At 57.1% G+C, this 25,400-nt stretch overlaps 1 protein-coding gene across 1 annotated transcript; it reads right to left on the bottom strand.

Moving 5' to 3' along the window:
- Positions 1-795: 795 nt before the first annotated feature.
- On the bottom strand, positions 796-24,611 carry RIPK4 (receptor interacting serine/threonine kinase 4). The gene is made up of 8 exons (XM_037043004.1): positions 24,344-24,611; positions 15,249-15,540; positions 10,523-10,665; positions 8,729-8,778; positions 6,366-6,524; positions 5,508-5,611; positions 3,859-4,117; positions 796-3,213 (listed from the first exon to the last, which is right to left on the bottom strand). Exons 1-8 carry the CDS (start codon positions 24,529-24,531, stop codon positions 2,054-2,056), a joined length of 2,355 nt encoding a protein of 784 aa, XP_036898899.1. The 5' UTR covers positions 24,532-24,611; the 3' UTR covers positions 796-2,053.
- Between the last annotated feature and the right edge of the window lie 789 nt (positions 24,612-25,400).

The raw sequence follows: 25,400 nt of genomic DNA on the forward strand, positions 1-25,400 counted from the left end.
TCGGTGTGGTCCTTAATAAAAAAATGAGATGTGTACCTTCACACACATGCGAGTTACACACACTTCCCAGGTCTGTCTCATTGAGTCAGAAAGCACGAAATGCTCAAAGGTGGCAGGACTGCGGCAGAGGCACACAGGAGCCTACATGAAGGCAACCTGGCCACACTGGGGTCGCCTTGAACATCAAGATAATGGTAGCAATGGCGCTGAACCCACATTGATGTAAATACAGGCAGACCTCAGAGCCAATGTGGGTTCAGTTCCAGTGACTATGTAAGAGAAAGTCCTTGTTTTTAGGGAATACACACAGGTATTTGGGGTCATAGGGCACACTGTCTTTGACCCTAACAGGTGGGTGGATGGACAGATGGACAGGTGGAGGGACAGATACATGGATGGGTAGAGGGTACACCTGACTTCTTTGTACTATTTCGCTACTTTTCTATAATTTGAAATTATTTCAAATTGTGAAGTTAACAAGTGAAAGTAAGAATTATAAACTCTTAGAAAGACGGAGAAACTGTTGTGCTGGGAGCTTCTTCTGTCAAGGCTAACCACCCTCCCCTCCCCCCAGCCCCGCTGGTTCACACGTAGACTGTGGGGTCCAGGAGGGAGGCAGGAAGCCCGGGTCACTCCTCCCCCTCCCTGTGTCCCCCCGACATCAGGTGGCTAACTCAGCACCCACAGACTACCCTTCTGCAAGGGCACCTCCAATGACACACGACAGCCCGAACCTCTGGTTTCCAGACACCCACCTACTCAGATTCATTCACAAGAGAAAGCAGTCTCGCTGACTTCAAAAACGGTAGACAACGACCTAGCTTTATTTATTTACGTCCAAGCTTTCATGTTACAAGCAATCTTTAAAACAACAGAGCACATCATAGTGAAAGCACGAGGCATATTAAAACATAGCCAGTTTTAAGCAGTCTGGATATTTCCTGTCATAGAAAAGAAATACCCAGCCCACAGACTCACATTAATATACATGGTATATTAATATCAATCTCTGTATCATACAGCACAAGTCACATTCGCAAACAGGACCATCTCCCGCAGCAAATGCGCTCTCATAACAAAGTCGGGGGGCCCACCACATGGAGCACACACGACAGGGTGAACAGGGCTGGGTCACCGCATCTTTTAGAGCCGAGAGTGTCGGCTGGTCTCCTGGGGCCGCCTTGGGGTTACCCAGCTTAGAGGTTGGCAGGCAGGTCAGAAAGGCCGTCTGAGACCCCCAACATGGCAGCTGGGAAGAAAACAAGTGAGGTTCACCTACCTAGGTAATACTGTTTTGAGTATGAAACTGAGGGGACAGGTGAATTTTTAAACGCCTCTTGCATATTTGGCTCCAGGGATCAAAACGCATTTTATGCAATGAGACATGAATGACAGCAACAGGCCTGCTGGAAGGGGTGTTGTCCCAAGGAACGACGGAGATGCAATTTCAGGGTCAGAGATGGAAACGTACCGGCTTTGATAAACAGTGTGAGTTTTTGCACAATACGCACAGGCCAGACTATCAGATGCTACGAACATTTTTAGGAGGTCTACAAAAACAGTTGATGCTGGGCTCGCCTACTGAGGGTGTTCGTAACACAAGAATTCCACTAACGCACTCCGAAATGATCTGCTTTGTTGGCCGCGCTCCTCCCACCCCTGCATCCTCGGGCAGGGCTGTCCCGGAGGCTCCGCTCAGGACATAGCGGACTGGACAGTGCCTGTGACTGTCGCCGAGGGACCCGCCTCAGAAGCAGGAGCACAACGAAATGATTCCCACCTATCGTGCCTCGGACACCAGGCACACACTCGCTGATGGGTGGACGGATCAGCACTGCTTGACCACCTTCATTTGGAGGGTAACCCACACAGACAGACTCCTGGCACACGTCCAGAGTCTGTACCCTCCTAATGGCCTGTTCGGTTGACATGCTACTGGGCCCATCAGCAAGGTGAGGGTTGCTGGCCAGCACCACATCTTTCTGTCCCCACCGTGGATCATGACGATGGGACCAGAACCCTGCATGGGGCCCCGGCTTCCGAGGGCAGTGAGCTAGGTCTTGTTTCGCCGGAGCAGTGTGGCAGCCGGGCCATAGCTGCCCTGGAACTTGAGGCTTTGCAGGTTGACATGCGCCCCATGCTTGAGCAGTGTCTCCACCGTCTTGGCGTGTCTGCCCCGGGCGGCCAAGTGCAGGGCACTGAGCCCTTGCTCATCAGACAGGTCGAGCACATCGGCACTGACCAACTCCTCCACCACCTCCGTGTGCCCGCCGGCCGCAGCCAGGTGCAGTGCCGTCTGGTTCCGGGGCCCCAGAGCCAGCAGGTCAGCCTTCTCTTCCACCAGCAGCTTGACAGTCGCCAGGTGCCCGTTCCGGGCAGCCAGGTGCAGGGCAGTGAAGCCCTCCAAGGTCACGGCCTCCCTGCTGGCACCCCGATGCAGGAGCAGCCTGGCGGTGCTTGTGTGCCCTGTCTCCGCGGCCACGTGCAAGGGCGTCTGTGCGAGCAGGCTGCAGATGTTGACGTCAGAGTTCAGGTCGATGAGGATGCGGGCCACGCGGTAGTGCCCTCGCTGGGCGGCCAGGTGCAGGGGCGTCCTCCCGTCCAGCGTCTGGGCGTTCACGCTCACCCCCGGCTGCTTGGCTAGCAGCTTGACGATGGGCAGGTGGCCCTGCCAGGCGGCGTAGTGCAGCGGCAGCCAGGCGTCCTTCCCCTGCAGGCCCACGTCCACCCCTCGGCGCAGCAGGATGCGCACGACGCTCTCCTGCCCGTGCTGGCAGGCCACGTGCATGGGCGTGCGGCCCTCGAAGTCCGCCTGGTTGATGGAGGCATTCCGCTCCAGCAGCAGCCGCGTGCTGCCCTCATCTCCATTCTGGGCCGCGAAGTGGAGGGCCGTCCACTGGTCCTCATCCGTGGCATTGACGCTGATCTTCCGGGCCAGCAGGAGCTCCACCACGCCCCGCACCCTCTTCTCCACAGCCAGGTGCAGGGGGGTGGAGCCCCTGCTGTTGGTCAGGTTGGGGTTGGCGTTGTTGAGCAGGAGCCACTTGACGCACTCCTCCTGCCCGGCCGCCACGGCCAGGTGCAGCAGGCTGCCGCCGCCCTCCAGGACCAGGTCCACGTCCTGGGGCTGCAGGATCTTCATCAGCCGGCTGGTGTCCCCACTCACCACGGCGTCCACCAGCTTCTTCCTCTGCAGGTCGGTGGTGCCGAGGTCTGCAGGGAGAGCAGATGCCGGGAAGGGTCAGACGAGGCTGCTGCCCACAGGCTTCCCCTGAGCCGGGCTGGTGGCCAGACGGGGCCCGTGCCTCCCCACAGCCTCCAGGTCGCTTTTTCCCTGTTGTCCCTGCTGGTTTAATCCCAGGTGTGGTGGGCAGGCCAATGAATGACCTCAAGGGGACCTTCTGTCAACTTGCAAAATAAAAACCATGCTTGCCATCCTGAAGGGGTGGCTCGTCAGAGATGGCGGTGACTGTTAATGGGACAAGGGGTGTGGGGCGCCATTTGGAGGTTGGGCCAGGAGCAGGCAGCTCTGACGGAGGTTGGGGGCTCCTCCTTCCCTCTCTCCCTCTCTCCTGCATGGGCCTTGGCACAAGTAAGACCCTCCTGCACAGCCAGGTGTGCGGCCCGTTAACACTTAACTGTCACCAGCCTGGCCAGGGCATATCTCGGGGTTTGGGCTCAGGGAGCCAACCATGCAACGATCACCCCAAACCAGTCAGCGAAGGGAGGGAGGAAGCAAAGATCCAGGAGTCAGGTCAGGAACCAGGGCGCCTCGTTCTTTGTGGTCACCTCACCCTGCCCGCTGCCACCCCCATAATGACACTTGTCACTTCCCCAAGTACAGGGGCCTCCACTCACCACCCGTGGAAGGCTCCCGCTCGAAAGACAGCGACAGGGACCCCCTGGAGGAGAAGGCAGAGTCGACGGAGGACACCCCCGACAGCCGCTTGTCGCTGTTCGCCGACGGAAGCTTGGACTCGGAGGAGCTGCGGCTGAGCTCGTCTGGGCCCTCGAGCGTCTGGGAGATGCCCGAGTCCAGCTGTGACAGCAGCTCGGACAGGCTATAGTCCTTATCGAAGGCCGGGGCCGAGGCTCGCTTGAGCGTGGACACTGGTGCCTGCAAGGACGGCGGGACATGAGGCTCCTTCCACCAATCAACAGGGGAAGGCAGTGGGGGTGGGGAAGGAAGGGGAACACGGGGTCCCCAGTTCATCATGCAGGGAATGGAGCTCCTGCTTATCCTGAGCATGGCCCCGTGGAGCCCGATGACACCCTGCTGGCCCACAGAGCAGAAAGACCTTGTACAGGAAAGCCCCACTCGATAGAAAAAAATGCCAAGGCCACCACCAGGCTGCCCTGGGCCCCCCATGCAGTGGCAGATTATAGGGTCAAAAAGCGAAGGTCACCAGGCTGTGAGCACATGAAACTGAGGGCTGGGCAGTGTTCACCAAGCTGGTCAGCACGGGTACAAAACAAAGAAAATGGGGGCAACAGGGGCTGGGGCACCCCCTTCCTCCCACCACCTCCACACTGCCTACGACCTGCGCCCTCTCCTCCGAGCTGTGCCAGCCTGGCTCAGGGCTGTGTGCGCACAGGGCGGGGTTGGGGCCCAGCTACGGGGACAATGCTGTGACTCAGCCTTCAGAGGGCGTCCCTGACAGACAGCGAAGGCAGACGTCCTGCTGATTTCGGGGCTCTTCCTGATTCTTGCCCGTTTGACCTCGAACCCTCCCTCTCCTGGGGAGGCAGGCGCTGATCTGCGCTGACCTGGTGTGTGGTGTACGAACCACACCCATCTGTCCAGTGCCCACATTTTCCTTATCAGGGAGCCAGTCGCCTCCCCAGGGCACCTTTGCTCCCCAATCCAGACACACGCTGTTCAGACGGTGGAAGCACCATAAATGTTCGCTTATCTCCCAGCCTCACACCAACAGCCTGGGGTGGACGCTCAACAGCAGACCACACATTTAAGGTAGTTATTGGGCCGTACTTCACAAAGATGTTCTGTAAGCCCCAGCCTTGGAAGCTCCTCATCACACCTTATTTTTTTGCCCACATGACACTCACTGAACAGACCATGTATGATAAGACCCCTGAGCCAGGGCTTCGAAGACCCTCAGAGCCCAGGTCTCTCTCGTTCCTGCCAATCAGGCCTGCCAGGGGCCTTTAGTCCCCCAGTTCAAAGAGCACCCACCTGGTGGCTTTAGTTTTTTAATATCACACACGGACCCACACCATTCATGTGTCACCAGACAGGAGGTGGGGACCGGGCACAGTTGGGCAGGGAATAAATCTGGGGCCACCTAGACTGCCATGGGACCTGCCCTCCTGTCACTGAGCACAGGGCTGCCACGACCGTCTGATGAGGAATGGGCTCAGAGGTCAGGCCGAGCCTCAGAACGAGGGGATGAGGGGCACAGGCTGGTGGGGGAGCCTGCAGACGAGAGGCCTTGGACTGGAAAACTCAACCCCCACACAGCCCAAAGTTTGCCTCTCGGTCCCCGTACCTCGCTCTTGGGCTCCGGAGGGCCTTTTACGTCTGGATCTTGAGTTGTCTCTTTCACCTCCTCGTCGGGCTTATCACACAGATCCTCGGTTTCAGAAGTGATTTCTTGTGGGAGAAAACAAAACAGGATGCATTACTTGGACAATGACCTTAGTGTACACTCAATGCAAACAGGCCACCACACGTTGGGGTGCCGAGGCGACACCCAAAGCACCTGCGGCTCAAGTACTCGGTCAGCACGGTGACTTCCCTCGCCTGTCAGCCACCCTGTGCAGGTCTCACCAGACTCAAGGAGTCACGGTGTTCCAGGGTCCCAAAGCCGCCTTCCAGAGCCGGGCAAGAGTGCGAGACCGACCAGCACTCAGCACATAGACACCCCCAGCCCCACCTGTCCCCACTGTTTTAAATGCAGTGATCCGTTTCAAACCCACAAGGTCACATCCTAACCAAGTGACACATCTGTTCCATGGGGACAAGACCCCAAGAAAAAGGGAAAGAAAGCCACGGGCCAGCGGTCACGCCAGTCCCTAAAAGATGCATTGCTGTACGTGAACCTGAAACACCAAGGACAGGCTCCTCCAGGCAGCAAGCCCAGACCCGGGCTGCAGCGGGGGTAGGGGACTGGCATTGACCTAAAGTTCAGGCCACCTGGCCAGGCCCTGTGTACGCAGATGCCGAGGCCGGGCTGTCCCCTGAGGCACTTGCCTGGGTGCATGGTCTCTGCACAGCCCTCCCCCTCGGGGCCAGCCCCCACCCCCCAGACCCTGTCCTGGTCATCTCCTCTCTCCTGGGACCCTAGCCGATCAGCCGAGGGCAACATTCGGGAGCACTGCACTGGGAGCCATCTGCGGGCACTCACCTTGGAAGGTGGGCCGCTCACGCGGGTCCCCATGCCAGCATCTTTGCATGAGGTGCAAGAGCTTGCTGCAGCCGTGCGGCCTAGCTCTGCAGACAGGGGGCAGCTCCGGGCGGTGGCCCTTCGACACTTTCATCATGATGTGCAGGAAGTTTCTGTCATCTGCAAAGGGAAGGCACGCGGGTCAGGGGGGTGGGGGCCAGCTCCGTTAGCTCCAGGAGGAACCACAGCTGTGGGAAGGCGTGCCCCCGCCCCCGCTCACGCCTGCAGACCCCACCTGATTCCTTCTCAGAGCACAGAGCTTTCGTTACCCTTCTCGTCCCAGGCACACCTGTCCTCCACCTTCCTGGTTTGAGACACTAAATGGAAACCTTGTGCTGTATCACAGAGCAAATCTTTTTGGGCAGCCAACTCAAAGGAAAACCGAGTTCAAAGGAGGAAAATATCTGACGAGACATGTTCTGGAGTGGCCGTGCCTGCCAAAGGGAGGCGCATGCGTGCATGCCAGAGTCACACAGTCCAGCCCCCACGTGCATCCAAATCCCCCCGCAACGACAAAGTCGTCCTGAATTCCGATTCCTGTCCCAAGGTGCAGACCGCCAGCTGGCCTCGGCAGTGTTCGAGTATAGGGCGTGCAAACAGGGTCTCCCAAATTCATAACATGGGGCCCCACCTGTCCTTTCCAACCTCCTTCAGAAAGGCGCCTGAGCTTATCACCATAGCATCACCTTCGTCACAGACTGAGGGTCCCCCGGGGGCCCTCAGTGAGCCAGACGTTTTTCTCCACTCAGCCTAAAACCACACCGTCTGTCAAGCTGGACTCCAGGCACTTTGTTCCCCGCAGACCTGCCCCCTCTCCAGTTCCCAGCACACCCACTGCCAGGAGCTCCTGTGAGCCTGGAGAGTCCCGGCGGAGGAGCAGGTGTGGGAAATTGGCCCCAAGCCCCCAACGGCTGCCAGGATCTGCTCTGATGTTTCGTTCTGCTTTCCCGTTAAATCTTGCGCAATAACTCTCATTGGTATCTACACATTATTTCCATGAGAACTCAGACTTCCCAACACCCAGTGGGGTTTCTCAGCACAGCAGAAGGACACTGAGCCCCCGGAGGACGTGCTGCTGCCAGACGCAGACAGAGAAAGTCCAGGAGACACCTCCCGCCTCTGCACCTTGAACTCCTCCCTATCTACCCAGCAACAGAGCAGCGGCCTCAGCTCTCGGTGTTAATGCCGTGCACCTGGCCTTGGGTGTCACGTCCATCAGATAATTTCCTGCCAGACTGGCACGCTGCCGTGCTAAAATAACCCAGACCCTGGACCTCCACGGAGGAGGAGGAGGAGTCTGGGAGACCAGGTGACAGGAGAAAGACAACACAGGCTTGACCCTGCAATGGCCTCGTCCACGTCTCTGCCAGCAAAGGTTCCACAACCTGGGGCCACACGCTGCCGGTGACCTGAGTTTTTAGGTATTTTTGGTCAGGACACTATATTACGAGTGGCCCAGATATGCCGACAGAGGAAACGAAACTCTCCAATAAGGCAAAAAGGACTCGACTTCACCAAGCCGGGGCACCACCACGCGGAGGACGGGAACCAGAAGAGCAGGTGCTACAGAGAGGGAGAGAGGCCACAGACAGCCCCAGGGCGGGAGTCGGCAACTGGGGTCACCCGTCTGTGCCAAAACCCACTCCACGATTCTGGCACTGCTTGCCCGGCGAATGTACTGCACACGACCAAACTGTATGCTTAAAAACGGTCAAGATGGTAAATTTCTGTGTATTTCATCACCATCAAAAATTAGAAAACTAGAGAAGGAACAAGCTGGAAATAAGCGCAACAGGCAAATCCAGAGATGGAAAGCAGGCTGAAGTCACTGGGGGCGGGGCCTGGGGAACGGGAAGTGACTACTTAATGGGCACAGGGTTTCCTTTTGGGGGATGAGAATGTTCTGGAACTGGACAGGGGTGGTGATTGTACAATGCTGTGAATGTACTTAAGGCCAATGAATTGTACACTTGAAGTGGTTACAATGACCAATTTTCTTGGTGTATTATATCACACACGTTAGAGTTAGCTGGCCCCTAAAAACCCCACCGACCAGAGCCCTGCACACCTGGGCCCTTTCCTGTGAGTGAATCACACCTCAGAACACTGTGCTGGTCGGCACACAGGGGCCACCTGTGATGAGGTGGCCACGGGTCTCCGTGCCAACCTGGTGGGCAGGGCAGAGCATTCCCCTCCCTCAGGACGGCCCCCACGCTGGGAGTGTGGACCACAGCCATCGCCTAAGCAGAGAAAGAACCACGCAGCGGGCTCCCCGCTGTTCCAGAGCAGGGGGAGGCACTGCCCTCGAGGGCAAGTGCACTCACCTTCAAACGGCTTCTTCTGCGTCAGCACGCTCCAGATGACAATGGCAAAGCTGGAGGGAAACCAGGCAGGTTAGTGTCTGTGAGGCAGACCGCAAACAGAGCCGCAGCTCGCACACAAAGCGTCCCGCCACAGAAAGCGCCTTCGGTCTTCGAGAGAGATGACAGCGAGACATTTCTCATGAACTGTTTGAAACAGGCAAACAGGCTGACTGTGGAACATGAGGATGGCTCAGACGTGCACCAATGGACAAAACCCGGCCAGTGGGGCTGGACGTGCCAGCTCTGGGAGGGAGCCCCCCAAAGGGGCGCCACCATCAGCTACATTCACCCACAGGCTGAATTCACCGCCACCTTCCTGCAAACACTGGGCATCTCATGCTGACCACAGCGCCGGGCCTGGTGGGTCACTTGCTCACTGGGAGTCTACTGGAGGGCGGGAGACAGTGCTCGGCAGACGGTGCTCGGGGAACGTGCTGGCAACCCCGCCCCGGGCCCCTCTGGCTACTGGGAATGATGTCCAGGGCATGGCAAAAGTCAGGTTACCATTGTGAATGCACAAACCAGTTAATTCTTGTGTTATCACTTATCCAGGGCTGTAATGTTTTCCCACAGGAGCAACTATCAACCTCTTGTTGCCCGCTCTGTATACCTAACATATAAAATAACTTTGAATCCACCAAAACATGGCTCAGTCTGATAAATTTAGAAAAACAAAAAACCAGGAACCCAAAGGTTAAGCCACCACCTAGCTCTGAGACAACAGTGGTTGTTTATAGAGACCCAAGGATTCTCCGTCAAATATTAACTGAAATCTATGTGCGTAAACATCCCAACTCCCCCCTCTAACATAAATAATCTGACCCTCCCGAACGCTGCAGGCTGTGACTAGCACCCCAAGTGCCACTCACCAGCGGCCTGCCACTCGAAGCCCTGCTACGCACAGGCACAGCCTGACGGTCACAGTCACACCAGTCTGCCAGGACTCCAGGCAGCGGCAATGACTTGAGGACTGTCCTCTGAGGCGGTAACATTCAGCCAGCGTGCCGTGGGCAGTTTTCAAACGCACGGTGCTCTGACTGTCCAGTCAGGGGCACTGCCCTCCTTTCTCTTAGATTGTCCAATAAAAAATGTCACCCACCAGCACCACAGAAGCTGTACTGGGTGAAGGAATCAAAATTATACCTATTTTTCTGTCAGATCAGCAAAACATAGATTTTTTAGTTTGCTACAGAATTTTAGTCATTACTTTGTGCTGTGAAAAATGATGAAAATCCCTGATTGAGGACACAAATCCCACTGATACTCGGTTATCGACAGCCTGCCTGTCACTGTCCGAGCTCCTGCCACAGGCCAGTGACGTCAGGAGGTGTGAGCCACTGGGCCGCAGGGCCGGGTTTCGGAGAGCCCGAACCCACAGACCACAAAAGCACGGGTGCTTTCGGCAGACAAGCTGCGTGGCCCACGTTTCAAAACACCAAAGCGCTCCCAGTACAGAGGCCGTCAGTCTGGTCACATAACGGCCCTACCAATGATGCCAACCACTCACACCCTCCACCCTGGGCAGGTGGCAGTCACTGGAGACAACTGTCTGTCTCCTGTGGACCTGGGGCAGCCTGTGCCCACCCGCTGAAAGCCCCAAACCCTTCCATTTGGACTAAACCTTGCATCTGATCCCAGCAAGCAGCCTTTGGGAAACTGCCCTTCAGAGTCTAAAGAACTGGGGGGCAGAGCTCCTGCCAGGCCCAGTACACAGGGGCCGGGGGGCTGCACCCCTGCACACACCCCTATACACACCTGTACACGTCATGCTTGGTGTTGAAGAGCTGGCCCTCCTCTCCGAAGCGCTCTGGAGGCAGGTAGGCGACGGTGCCGCACACGCCGTCCACGCCGAAGTCCCGGGACAGCCCGTTGCACTTGGCCAGCCCGAAGTCGGAAATCTGTAACAGAGCGGGCAGAGGCGGCTCAGCCAGCAGCGGGGCAGCGGCCCCGGTGCGGGGGCCGCTCTTTCAGAGGCTCGGTCCCTGTGGTGAGGGCACATGAGGACTCACACCGAGAGCCAGGACTGTGCTCCCTGGGGCAGGCGGGCGAGCACAGCAGCTCAGGAAGAACCAGGTCTGGAGCCATCACGAGCTTGATGGGTGGGGGAAATTACGCTCTAAGCAAGGAATTCACTGGGAGAGAACTCCAGAAGGATCATCACCTTCGTCTGCCAGGCACCGAGTCTGCCACTGTGGTTAGCAGCCGGCGTCGGCACACAGGGAAAAGGCAACGCTTAGAGGTTCTGGGTTTTCAGACAACACGTGTGAGCCAGGCCGGCTGGACCTGGCGCTAAGGAAACCCAGTTATGTAACCGTGGCAGCTGGGCAGGTGGCAGCACGCTCTTTAAAGGGAACTGCACCTTCGGAAGCCCTTTAAAGCGAACAAAACACACCGTGCAGCCTCGCCCTCCAGCCGGAATGCTCTGTTCCACACAGACGCGTCCTGGCCGCTCCACCAAACACACGCCCCCAAATAAAGAGCTGGCACGCATCTCCTCTGTCCCCCGGGGCCCCCAGCCTGTGGGAGCTCCTGGACCCCAGCCCCACACCTCCACCTACACAGGCACACACACTGAGGAGGTAAAGTCACACAGACTCTCAGGGGTCACCAGTTGGCCCTCCAGCCCCCCACCCCTTGGAAGCTGCTGAAGCAGCATGGATGGGACTAGGCCACAGGTACTGGCAGGACGGGGCTCAGAATCCACAGGAAAACAGGCCTTGGAGGTTCTCTTCAAGGCTACGGTTTCCTTTCAGCCTCCTAATCAACTCTGGGCTCCCCCTCAAACACACCTGTGGAGCAATAGGAAATGGGGCTGAGTCAGGACTTAATTCCGGGCTCCTGTGCCAGCTCACAGGTGAGCCAATGGCCTGGCGTCACCACCCCTGCTGGAGGCAGGGAGGAGTTAGGACTGATGACCCGCTCCTTCACGGAATCGCTGACCATCTGCGGAGTGGTGATGGGAAGAGAGCCTGCCAGAATGCCCGGGTCCACGGGGGCAGCCAGCTTGGCGTTTCTGGGCCCCCAGCAGCTGCCCACTCCCTGGCCTACAGGAGGCTCCCTGCTCTGGAAAGGCAGGCGCCAGTTCCCCGGAATGAACCCATCGCCCCGCCAGGCAGCTGTGTGCAGTGGCTTGCAGCCACACGGAGACCTTGGCACCCAGCGCCCCCACCTCCCTGGCAGCCTCTTCTCCTCTCTCCTGCTGTTTTTAGGCACATCCACCGGCTTTGATGTGCTCAGTGAAAGAAAGTCAGCATAGGTTTCAAGTACAAAGCTCTGACAACGAAACACAGAAATCAGAATTCTGACTTGTGCAGGCTGACCCTCCGCACCTACAGATTTCTCCTCTCGTGTTTCCCCACCCATCCCACGGAGCCTGCCCCCCTTCTTCATCCGGGGGACCCAGGCCACCCCTGTGAACAGCAAACACACACCAGACAGATGCAGGGCAGGGCAGGGCTGCCTTGGGGGGAAAGGCCTCTCACTGTGGACCGAGGAGACCAGGGCCCTCGGAACCTCTCGGAGTCCAGTCCCCCCTGGGCGAACTGGGCCATGGGTGAGCACGAGCTTTTACACGAGTCGTTCCACCTTCAGTGTGGAGTAGGGCCACTGCTCAAATATTAAAATTAGCATTTTACTATTGATATTTAGTATGTTTACTATTAATATCAAGTATGCACTTAAGTCTTTAATACACTTTGCAAAGCAGGCAGCTCCTGTGAAATCCGAGTCGTGCTACCCACGGACAAGAGAAAGTCTTGAGGGCCCAGGGCCGGCTGACTTCTTTTCAGATTCTAGAATAAAGGTTTATTGCATCAAATAACCACCGACTGAAAAGTGCCCGGTTGGCCAATCGATGACTTGGCACCCCAAACAAGGCCGCGCTGCCCTCCCACTCCCCACTAGCGATTTCTGAGAACGCAAGATGCGTTGTGTAAACACAACTTGTTTGTTTGGGGCTGTGTGAGGTGAGTAACTCGCCTGATGAAGAGGGAGTCACAACACAGCCGCCACACGGACCTGTCAGGGTGCCCTGGGCCTGGAAGCAGCAGCGTCACCTCACCTCCTGTCATGGAGACCAGTCCATGCAGGCTCCACCCTGCTCCCTGCCGGGGATCTCCAGTGAGGCCCTGCTAGGCTCTTTACAGAATCTTCGCCCGTCTGTTAAACTGGAGTACAGCCCCAGGCCTGCGACACCAGGTGCTTTTAAGAAGGGAAGGCAGGTTCCCATGGAGACCTCTCAAGAGCCAGTCAGATATGACCCACAAGGACAAGGCCATGGCGTAGGACTGTCAGAGAACGGCACCCCGCTCCTTACTGAGCAAGTAGCAGGTGCCTGCTGTGGACCCGACACTGGGACGGTCCCCAGATCAATGCCAACATCCCAGATGTGGCAAGGGTGGCCGACCCACCAGCCACAGAAATACCAACACCATGGCACAAGCCCTCACCGAGCACCTCCATGGGCCAGGCACTCGACTGTCACAGACCCCCCCACGACAGAGGCCCCCCCCCCAACCCGGTGGTGGTGCTGGGAGAGGAGTGCTGTGCTCCTATGCAGGACACTGAGAAGGGCGCTGTCACTGGGGTCCCTAAGGGAGGCCTGCCCACCTGCCCCACACACTCCACAGGACCTGTTAGGAGAGATGGATATAAAAGCCCAGCCAAAGACTACACTTTCAGGGATCATTTCCATAGTTTGTTAAAAGCCCAGCCAGGCCAATGAGGGCCTGTGACTCTGGAGAGACACCTCAAAGGCGCCTGGCTGCAGACACCCCTGTTGGAGTACCTGCTGCCAACACGCACTCCCAGCAGCCTTCTATCACAGCTGCAGTCCTAACACTGCGCGGGGGATGGGCCTTCCAGAAACCCCCACCCCGATCCAACGACTCCTCCTGCTCCCCCCACCCCAAATCCCAGAACTGCCTCTGAGTTTTCGGGCTGCTTCCTCCACCTAAAGGCTTCCCCGCCTGCACCCCACACCTGAGAGCAGAAAAGCCTGATGCTCTGTGAAGACCCAGGCCCGCCCGGTACCAGCCCCTCCCCAGCTGGGCGACACTGGCCCGTGATTTAATCCCTCTGGGCCTCAGCTTAGCAGGAGCTGAAGGCCACCATCCACTCCGTCTCCTACTTTGAAGATTGGGGTGGCTCTGGCCCACATCACGGACCTGTCACTGTCCCCCCTTCCTCATGTGCTGTCAAGTTTGAGAGCAAAGGGTCCAGGCTTCGCCAGGTGCCCAAGAGAGTGCATGCATGCTGCTAACGAGGTGGTGTGCAGCCAGCCCTCCTGACCACGAGGACACCAGACAGGACAGTGCATCTGCCCTCCCCCAGCTAAACGCTCATTACTGAGCAACACCTACAGAAGGGACAACTTGCAATTACAGTCCCAAGTGAAAACGGAATTCCCGCCCTGGCCTCCGGCGGGCCCAGCCAGGACTGAGCTGCCTATGGCAAAGCCTGGGCATATGCAGCCACTGTGTGGGGGCCGGCTGGCACCTCGGTCCCGCCACAGGTGAGGACTGAGGCCCAGGCAGAGCCAGGGGCAGGGCCGGACTGAATTCAGGTCCCTCCTTCTCGGGCGAACAGAGAGGGGCCCTGCATGTGTGGCCAGAACAGCAACGAGTCAGAGCTTGCAGGCAAGTCCCTTCGCCTGTTCCCCTGGTGACCCAGCAGGAAACTCAGGCCATCGTTCGAAGACTGGACCCTTCTCGCTAACGCACAGGGCAGGACGAAGGGAGAGGGCCTCCAGAGCACATGCGCATCACCACGTGGGAAAAAGCCGTGGCACATGCCCCCCCTGGCGTGGACCACACAACACCCAGCCCACACAGCCCTGCCCAAGGAGAACACGCTCACAGACATGCAAGCCTGACAGCACCCTAACTGCCCATTCCAGGTGGCTGGCACCTGGTTTTTAGTTCTACTATTCACCGTGCTTTTGTTTTATAAACTGACCAGAAACAGAAGGAAAAAGCCCAGCCCTCCTCCCAGGCCTCGCTTTACTGGGACAGGAGGAGCCCATTGGAGGGGCCCCTTTGCCACGACACCACGGCCTCCACCGCAGAGCATCCTGCATCCCCTCTGCCCCAGCCTCTGCGACCGCCAAGGGGGGCAGCCCAAGGCCACGGCTTCGCGTGGCTTCGCGTGGCGTCAGCCTGATCTCCCACCCAGTGTCCTAAGACATCCACTAAGGCCAGAATCTGCAGGTCTACAGTCTCCTTCTCCGAGGTGCCTGGAAGGCACAGCCACAATCCAGGATTTGGAGGCACTGCCTGTATTCAGAGTCTATTCTCCAGCCACACATTTTGGTGCTTACACCAACCACTGGAGATCCCAGACACTCTCAGCTAAGAGAGGCCTCTGCTTGCAGCTCTTATCCACCCTCACGCTGCCCGGAAGGTTCCTCCTGACCCCGCAGCCCTCCACCCTCTTCCTGCACTCCCCACCCTGCCGCCCAGGCCCCACACAGGAGGGTCCCCACCTTGACATGGTAGTGGGCATCCAGCAGGATGTTTGCAGGCTTCAGGTCCAGGTGCAGGAGCGGCGGGGACATGCAGTGCAGGAAGTTCATGCCCACGGCGGTCTCGTGGATGATGCGGAAGCGCAGGTCCCACGGCAACGGCTCAGAGGCCAGCAGCTTCTCCAGGGAGCCCGTCTCCATGAACTCCATGACCAGGCCCATGGGATCTTGGCAAATACCATACACTGGCAGGATGTATCGGAACTTGGCCATTTCCATTTTCTTGGCTTCTTCCAGAAGCTCCATGCGCTCCCTGAAAAAAAGTGAAAGACGTGAGAAACTCGCACTGGTCCCCGGGCCACTGACACAAAGCACCATGGCCAAGCAGTAACACCCCACAGAGCCGAGAAAATTACTAACACACACATGTATGTACGTGTGCCTGTACACATGTGCATGCATGGAGCTCACATTGACACTGCATAACTGAATTCTGGATTATCCAAAATCTTCAGGCCCACAGCTACCCAAACACACATAATTATTACCTGAAAACCCCTGAGGCAGCGCTGAGGCAGCGCGGGGCCACCGGGCAAGCACGGGGGCCTGAGTGAGGAGGCGGGTGCTGAGAATCCCTTCGGCTGGGGCAAGGGAAGAGAAGTTGAGGTTCCACTGAGAGCCGAAACGAGTTGTCCCTCTGAAGAACCCAACTCACCCTCTTTGTTCAGGTCAACCCGTTGGCTGGCCCAGGTACTCCTAAGCCCCACCCCACCCTTTAAATCGACAGCAGTCGTCTCATTCAGGGGCTGCAGATTGCTGCCCGAGAACCATCTCTGTCAGCCACTTGTTAATCTAGAGTAACGTGCTATGTGCCATTTTAACCATGTGCGTGTCTACAACTCAAAGGTAATACAAATGGTGACGATGTGGTCCAACTGTAACCACTTATCACACACAAGATTTTCATTATCCCCAAAAGAAACTGTACCTAGTCAACATCCTCCTCACAGCATCCTGCCCCCGACCATATCTCCATAGGATTTCTTTCAGTACCTGGCCTGCTTCACCGATCGCATGCTTTCAATTGAGACCCATACCAAAATGGCACCCTGTTCTTGGCTGCATAGTACTCCACTGCACAAACACACCACGCTGAGTTTTACCTGCTCCCCTGTGGATGGATGAGGGTTGTCCCACCTCCTGGCTGCAGTGACTGACACCGCTGAGACTGTGTGGTGCACAAGGACCTGTTCGCATGCCTGCATTCACTTTGGATATACACCTAGGAGAGTTGTTGGGTCATGTGATCGTTCTGCTGTGTCAAACTGTTTGAGAGCCTGCCTGATTGTTGTCCACAGCCCGCCTGTTGTAAGGAAACTCGGGCTGCAAGACAGTCTCATCCATCCTCGTTTGCACAAGCTGTGTCTACACACATGCTCAAGGCACAGATGAGTGGTGGTAACAGACCCCCAAGCCTCCATAGCCTGACATTTTTGCTCTCTGGCCCCTCAAGAAAGTGTGCAAACCCTGGTCTAAGGCCACTTCCTGAGGCGGCCGGCCTGTGGACTTGATGACTAGATCCCAGTGCCTTGGACGCCCTTAGCATTCCAGGTCAAAGTCTCAGGCAGCATTCAGGGACAAGGCCGAACCCTGCAAGGACAGAGCCTGACCGTGTGCGATCTAGGTTGGCGGTTCCCAGGGCACAGTATAAAGCACCCAGCAGGCGGGCCGACATACAGGCTCCTGGGCCCTTCTGGGTGGGTGCTGAGGAGCCTGCTTTCCCATCAGCTCCGGAAGGAAAAGCTCAGCACCACAAGCCCAGACACGCCACACCGGAGCTGGGGACTGAGCGGCTTGGCGCCTGCTGAGGGACACACAGTCAGCAGGCTGGGGCAGCCTCAGGGCCCCCCTCCCCAGATTCAGATTCCAGGGCATACATACAGTCCCACCCAGAACCCACAACAGGCTAGTTCCCACCACAGGGTCCCCAGGAGCTCGGAAGCACCTGCCCGCCCACCTGCGCCCACCCCACCCCACCCCCAGCCCCCATCCCCCAGCAGGATCATGCTGGAGTGTCCAACACTGCACCAACAAGGCGTGTTTGATGCTTATTGACCTACCGCCTCTTTGAGACCGCAGCCTGCCCCCAGACTTCCCTGACAGTTATGAAAACAGTGCCCTGGGAGGAGGCGGCCGGAGAGGGGGGCCGGGATTAGACTGTTTACCAAAGGCTGCAGCACCCAAGCTCAGCCTGCACTCAGCTCTCAACACTCGCGTGCAGGCCCCAGGGGACACTGGGCACTGTCTGGAGACATGTGGTTGTCACAAAAGAGGGCCACTACTAGCAGGCAGAGGGTGGCAGCCAGAGGTACTGCTCGGCATCCTACAAGGCACGACACAGTCCCCACGTCACAAGTGCCAATAGTGCTGAGTCTGAGAACCTCCGGTACAGACCAGATCTGCGCATTTTCAGCCAAATTTAAAACAAACCACTGGTCTGGAGCCACCCACTCAAGCACTGGCAGCATTCACTTGAATTTTGATCCATATCTAATTAAAATTCTCTTACTGACATTACGGAGTACCCTCTGTATATCAGAAGTGGTGACAGAGAGAACCTTCTACACCTCCACCCGGTTTATCTTCTAGGGGAGGAGACGGAAACTCACAGCAACACAGGGAGATGAAATCCGGGGACTGTGAAGGGCAGGTCCTAGGAAAGATGTAATGCTGGGGCCTCTAGCTAGCGGGAAAGGGGGGCGAGGGCTGGTGAGCAACTCAGAGGCTGAGACCCTCACAGGAGTCCAGTCACTGGGAGTGATTGCCCATGGAGGAGAGAGGCAGGAAGGACCACCCTGATCCCAAGGGGTCCCCTACTTCTGGGAGCAGCAGCAGAGGGGGGAAGGCTGGGGTGGAGTGGTCAGAAGTTTAGGTTTTAACAGTCTCGAGAGCGAAGAGTCCCGCGGGCCTTTGGCAACAAGTGAAACACCAAGCAGGAGTGAATCACAGCATCACCACAAAACAAAACGGAGGTCGGGCCAGACTTTCCTGCTTCACGCTCCGGTCACGCAGCCAATTGGTGGGAATGAGATGCCCACAAGAGCACCCTGCCAGCTTCGGGGTCCCTGGGCAGGGCTGAGGGCTGCCCCCTACTTCATGCAGCAGAGCCTCCACAGGTTCCTGGCCTGGCCGGCTCCATCCTGCACCCTCAGCACCAAGTCAGAGATGACAGAGACCCTGACCCCCGACCCCCAATCCCTCAATCCCCCAACCCCATGCTAAGCAGCAGCCATCTGAGAAAGGAAAGGGCTGGTGCGCTGGCCCAGCATCGTTCAAGATGAAACCTGCCACTTATAAAGGAGAGAACACGACACCCCGTCACCTCAGGCCGTCACCCCAGGCCGGATCCCTCCTCCTGCCCCAGGAGACAGGGCCATTCTCCACGTGACTAACTGCATTATCACTACTCCCAGCAGCAGCCTGGCTGGGCAGCGGGTCAGCACCAGGGCTCAGCACCCGCCCCTCCTCCACTTCCTGCGCCGCCGTGAAGACCAGTCCTGTGACCTGCCTGCTCCTACCCACTGGGCACGCTCTTCCTGGGGCCCTGCACCCTCGGACGTGGAGGAGCGCCCACGTGCTGCAGGAGCAGACACCCCCGGCCCAGTGCGAGCTTTCGGGGCCTGACAGTGCAGGCGTTTGCCGGCCGGCCGCGAGGAGGGCCATGAAGGAAACTTTGTTTTTCAAAGAACTGAATTCTTTATTGGCGATATCCAGAAGCAATGCTATTCTGTATTTCTATCCAGGAAAGCTATTTTCTCCTTTATCATTTTTTTCCGTTTTTTTGTTGTTGTTGTTTTTTGAGAAACAACAACTTGCAACCTATTGCATGAAAGGGCTGTAAGCACACATTTGTTAGCCAACCAGGACATTTTGCTTTTACAACGTGCACCTAAGACCCCAGTGCAAGTAGCTGGTTCGCCAGTTGTCACAGCAACTCGGGGCCATTGCCCCAGCTGCACACAGCAGTTTACATTTCCAAATCTCACAAAAAAAGGGAAACCGTGATGTGGGTTGTTGACTACATTTTTAAATGAGTCCTCTACGCCAAACCTGACTGACAACAAACTTGCATGAGAGCAAAGTCAATTACCCGAAGGCTGAACGTCTCATGAGGCGAAAGCTCTCAGCCACCCTGCAAATACAGTGTTTCCTTCCATTAGCCCAAAGGGCTGCACATAGAAAACTCAGGTGACTTCTGATCGCTGAGCTCATCACCATGTCACTCCTCCCTTCCCACCTGCAGTTCAGCCAGGTGCTCTGCTCTTGCCCCAGCCCCGGGCCCTTCTACCAAACCATTTACCTTACTTCAAAAAACAAATGAGAAGAGCCACCGCCGCTGGCCGCCTCCCCCGGAAAGCTGCTCATCGCCGCCGGAACGTTCTGAGAGCCCCCGCACCCTCTTGGGGATCAGTGCCAGGCAGGCTTTGCACAAATGACACCGGACACTTCTCTGAGGGAAACCAGCTCTCCTGGAAAATAAGTCATTGTTTCCAGGGACGAATTGCCTTCTCTCGTGACAGCTCAGTAAGAAATGCCTTACTGTGGAGGGGCCTGCTGTGACCTCGAATCCCTGGGGTGAGGAAGAGGATCCTGGGACCGCCCAGCAGGAGGCTCAGGGGGACTTGAAGGCCAGCCGTGTACCATGGGCCAGGGAGTGGGGCTCCCCAGGGCCCCGTAAGAGTCTGCGCAAGCGCGCGCGCGCGCACACACACACACACACACACACACACACTAGCTCATCCTGTTTATATTTCAGTAACTACCAAACCCAAATCCAAACAACCCCCTTGCTCCAGGCCTTTCTTCAGTGGCTCCTGGGGTACCCTGCTGGGACCCCCCTTTCCCCCACCTGAGGGGCCCCACCAACTTCGGGGAGCTACATGTAGCCCTCCCCGATTGGATTTCCCAGCAGCATTTGCAATTCAATAAGCCTGAGATGGGCCCTTTCCGGAGCCACTGGAAAGGACGGAAGTGTCCCTCACACAGAGAGAAACAAACAACCAATTGTTTTCAGTCAATAGCAATTATGTTTTAAACACTTTCTCTCAAAGCAGTGTTTCTGGTTTCTGTGGATGACACAAAAGGAACAGTAAATCTATTACTGTGATTACTATTACGATTGTTATTATTATTTCTATTATTATTTTCAGGCCTGGAGAGATTTTCAAAGCAGTCCCAGAGCCCCAGTGCCGGGTGGGGACCCAGGTGCCCAGGGGCCAAGCCTTGCTCACGGTAACACTGTCACCAAATCCCGTTCTTCACTGTTGGCAGTGAGGTTCTGCGCCATCCAGACCCACCACGACCGGCGCCCCCGTGAAGACGCCCGGACGACTGCACCGTGCTAAACGCACAGCTACAATTAGACACAATCCAGGAGGACTGGCGACATGTGCCTCTTTGTAATCATCTCAAAACATCTCCTGGGCTACTTGGGGAAGGAGTGCAACTTCTGTTTCCCACCAGTAAGGGAGCAAGGGCCCCCACCCCCAGGGCCTCCCCTGGACCTGGGGAGAAAATCTCCGGGAATTAAGAGGACCAAGGGAGCCTGAGTGCGTCAACAATCGTCAACAATCGACAGCACTTATGACAGTTTCATTTTGTTTTCTCTTCGAGGGAGGGCATTGGGGAGTGGGAGAAAAGGCACGAACATCAGGCGGCCCATTTCTAAGGCACTGGCTGGAGACGCTGCCAGGCTGGCAAGGAATCCAAACACCAAAGGCCTTCCCATGCTTCCCGCCCTTTCTGGAAGCATTTACTCTGAAAAAGGGGAAGGGGCAGCCCAGGGATGGGTCCCGTGCAAACAGAGAGGGGACGGGGTGGCGGAAGGTGCTGCAGGAGAAACACAAAACCCTCCTGCCACAGAGGGAGAGGCCCAGAGCCGCGTTTGGAAAAAAGAGAGCAGGAAAATGGTGTCATCCTTCCATAGCTGGCCCTCTCCACACGGCCTTCTCACCTCGCGCCAACCCAGCTCCGTTCCCAGGGAGCCAGCCAGGGTTCCCACACGGCTATTTTTAAAACTGACAAGAAATGGGCTTGTCGGATTGTCAGCCCTGTACTTACAGGGCCGAGGGCTGCTCGGGCTCGTCCCAACGAGCCGGCGCCTATGGCACGGAGCTGTTGGGCCTGTGCCCAGCCAGGCGCTGGGTTACTCAGGGCTTCCTCTTCGCCCGAGGGCTGGGGCTGGAGGAGGGGGCCCCTGGAGTCACCAGTCCTGGCCTCATGGCACCACCCCCATGGCTAGACTGCACCCAGGCCCCAGGACCCCCTAATGAAGGGTGGGTGCCATCTGCGCTCCAGGGCCCTGGGCGTGGGGGTTGGGGGGAGGTCTGAAGCTGCACAGCCCCCACCTTCCAGTAAAGAAGTACAGGCCCACAAGGCCTGGGGCAGCCTTCGGCTCTGAGGAGCCAGGGTGATGAGGCCCTGCTGTGGCTAAGGAGTGGCAGGAAGGCTGGGGACAGGGCATGGGGGGTGCAGGGCAAGAGACTCCAGCCTGCCTGCCCAGAGATACAAGCAGCCAGTGACGATCAGCCTGGCCCACACCAGTACCTGTGGTGGGTCCCCAAGTAACAAGTGGAAGAGGCAAAAGGGACTCCAATCGCCCTGGGAAATCAGAGGCCCAGAGCTGGGGAAGGGCAGCAGGAGGGTGAGGGCCGGTGACTCGTGACTGCTGCCGGGAAGGGCCTCAACACGAACTTTCAAGATTTGGTGGGCGGGTGCAGAAGTCTTGAGGTCACCTCAGACAAGCTGTCAGTTCTCGTGTCTGCTGCACTTGCCCCCTCCCCATCTGGAGTGGTCTGCCTCCTTCCTTCCGTCTGTCCCCACCCTCCCAGTAAGGACAGGGGCCAGTTTCAGATCGCACCTGGAAAGCTCCCCAGGGGGCTGCAACCCAGCAACCTTCAAACAGGTTGAGTCCAGACTTAGCCTGGAGGGGTGCAGGGCTGGGGGCTGCACCCAGGAACTCTGGAAAGCCCCATTCCCCACTCCAGGGAGCAGCTTGCCAGCAGCGGAGTAGGGATGGAAGGCAGCTCACCAAAAGAGCAATGAGGCTGACCTGACAATACCTGGGCAGGTCAGGCAACCAGACCGATTTCAAGGTCTCGCTGCAACCCTGCAAAACCACACTCCAGCCGGCCCCCGCTGCACTGTGGCACAGTGACACAAACCCAAAAAAGAAACTTAAGCTGACCCCCGTGAACACTTCAGTCAGGGGTGTGTTCTTGGCCAAGAGCAGGTGTTGTGACCATCTTCTCAACTGGAGAACTCATCCTTCGCTGAAAAGGCAGAACCCCAGCCTGCTCAGCGCAGCCGGCAGAGCGCGGGTGAGTGGCTTCCTATTGGGCGACACGGACAGTGACCCAGCCACCCCGTGCATGCCACCACCTGCCTGGTTTGGGCAGGGCAGGAAAGGCTTCCAGTTAAAGGACAAAACCCTTTTCAACCAGGCTCTGCAAGATCCTAAACAACCCGCCTCAAGTGGAGAAACCCTACCTCCAATTGGGCCACCCAAGAAACAAGGGCACAGTCGCTGGAAATAACAGATTCTAGGATGCAGGCTGATGAGTCAGCCGGGGGCCGGGCTTGTTTACTTGGCTCTTCCGATGTAAGAAACTGGTTGGTCAAACCTTTGCTGAAGGATAAAACTCACTTCGACCCAAAGACCCCATCAGACCAACACCCCCAACAGCATAAAAACACCCCAAGGGAGAGGGTCTTGCCTCTCGGGATCTAAACACTCACTGGCTGGTATTCAAAGAGGTTTGCATTTCATCAAAATAACCACAGCGCCCCTCCCTGCCTGAGCAGCTTCCAGGAACCCAGGTGCAGTGAGGGGAAAGGGCTTCCCCAGCACCCCGCCCTCCAGTCAGATGTTTTTGTGACATTTGTCACCACTCCACGGAAGTTCCAGGAAACCCTGGGTTTGAGGCTCACAGCAAAAGGACACCACACTCCTGCTCGGTCCGCTAGGACAATCTGATAACACCAAGGTGCACTGGGCCCTTCTCCCCAGGCTTATTATTCATCACTACACACTGTGGAAGCACACAGGCATGTACGTCCCTCAAGTTGTAGGGACACACTGTCACCTCGAAGGTCACCATCATCCTAAGATGAAAAGAGGCCCCACCATTCAATAAGCAGAGGTCAGGTCTCTGAGCCGGCAGAGGCGAAGTGGGGATTAATCGCAGCCGATTTTCTGAGTTTGCCTGTGTCTGGGGTGTATGTCTAGGGGGCACCTCCATGCAGAATATAAACACGACTTCCTCACAGAATGCGAACTTCATTCAGGGACAACTAATTATTTAAATGTGCTCAACTGAAGCGTGCATATAAATTATTAAGACACGAACGCAAATGGTGAAAAACAGCAGCTGCTTCTCTAGGCCCTCCCTCCCACCCCCACGCTCCAAATTCTGCAGACCACAATGGACCCACCAACTGGAACCACCAGGCCCAAGAACCGGAGCGCAAGTGCCCGGGCGCCGAGGAGGCCTGGCCTGGCCAAACCAGTGCTTCCGACCGAAATAATTACCGTCTTACACCAATTTGTGCTCCAGCGTAAATTACTAAGTGAGTTGAACGGAGTCTCACTAACTCACAAAGCCCAGATCCCCACACGGCAATTTCGCTAAGCCGGGCGCACACCGCAGTACCAAGATGGGTCCCGGGAGGACCGGACGTGCCTCAGAGAGGCGCGGGTCGACGACGCCAGGGAGCTCACGACCCTAAAAATCCGGAGCTTCACGGAAAGGCGGGTGGCACCACTTTAACAACGTCTCGGGCAAGCGCGGCTTACCGAGGTCGCAACTAGGCGCCGCAGCTCATAGACCCCGAGCGCGCGATTAGACCGGGAGCTCCCCAAAGCTCCCCGCTTCGGCCAGGCAAGCCGCGCGAACACCGCTGGGGGCTTCCTGGCCTCGGCGGGCGCTTGGTTTCCCCTCCGAGGCTGCCTCATAGGCAACGCAGGTGGAGTGAAGGGGACGCCCAGAACCCAAGCACCCTGACCCCAGGCCGGCCCGGTCTCCCGCACCGCGGCGCCCCTTGTCTGGGCCGCTTACCCGTCGTCGACGTGCAGAGTTCTCGACGACGACAACTTGATGGCGAGCCACGTCTTCCAGTGGACATGGCGCACCTTGTACACCTGTCCGAAGCCGCCGGAGCCGACTTTCTCCCAGCCGGCGAACTCCTTCGCGTCGAAGGTGCGCAGCAGCCCCAGGGCCCACGGGACCCCGCTGTCGCCCTCCATCGCTCCCCTCTCGCCTCCAGCCCGAGCCGCTCAGAGCCCCAGCACCAGCCCAGGTGCCCAGGTGCGCGCCCCGCCCGAGACGTCACTTCCTCCACGCGCCCCGCCCTCCGCCGGCCCCGCCCCGGGAGCGGGTCCCTGCACACCCACCGAGGGACGCGTGGGGTCACTGTGTTCTCCCCCGAATGCTCGGGACTTGAAAAAGACCCGGCGCGGCGGCAGTCGGGCGGGCGTGTGAATTTAGATCACTGTAGCGTCCCATGCAGTTGCAGGAAAAAAGTGTATTATAGCTAGGATATTGTGTGTTACAGCTAGGGTCTTGTCCAGACTCCCCAAATGTACTTGTCCTTCTCTGCTATTCAACGTTGTCGCCTGCGTAGGTTAGTGTCTATATAGAACATTCCATCACGCAAGGACCTTCCAGTGATTCCTTTATAACCGAAGTCCCAAGTCCCGGCCATCACTCTATTTCTAAAGTTGTGATATTTCAAAATGGGTTGTATTTGCACACAGAACTCCTGTTGTGTGGGTGGGATCTTTGGGAACTGGCCTTTTCCGCTCAGCCTAAGTCCCTGGAGATTTGCGTCTTTTTTTTTTTTTACACCCAAGTTTTCACTTTGGAAGTAACTTTTTAAAAAATTACCCTAACAGCAAATCTAAAGTTTGGAAGACAGCAGGAGTTCCCCACCATTTCTTTTGGGGGGGGGAGTGTCTCTTTTACACGTAAATCAGATCACTTGAAAAGGAAAGATGATTTTTCCATGTTTGAGAGAAAATATTCCGGCCTGAATCCACGCCACTCTTGGAAAAGTATCTGGGTCAAAGGTCTAGAAGCGCGGCTGGAAACTTTTCACACCTAAAAACCACCCATT

This window comes from Sturnira hondurensis, unplaced genomic scaffold (assembly GCF_014824575.4).
Source record: "Sturnira hondurensis isolate 20B ecotype Veracruz unplaced genomic scaffold, ASM1482457v3 Scaffold0003874, whole genome shotgun sequence".
Lineage (NCBI taxonomy): Eukaryota > Metazoa > Chordata > Mammalia > Chiroptera > Phyllostomidae > Sturnira > Sturnira hondurensis.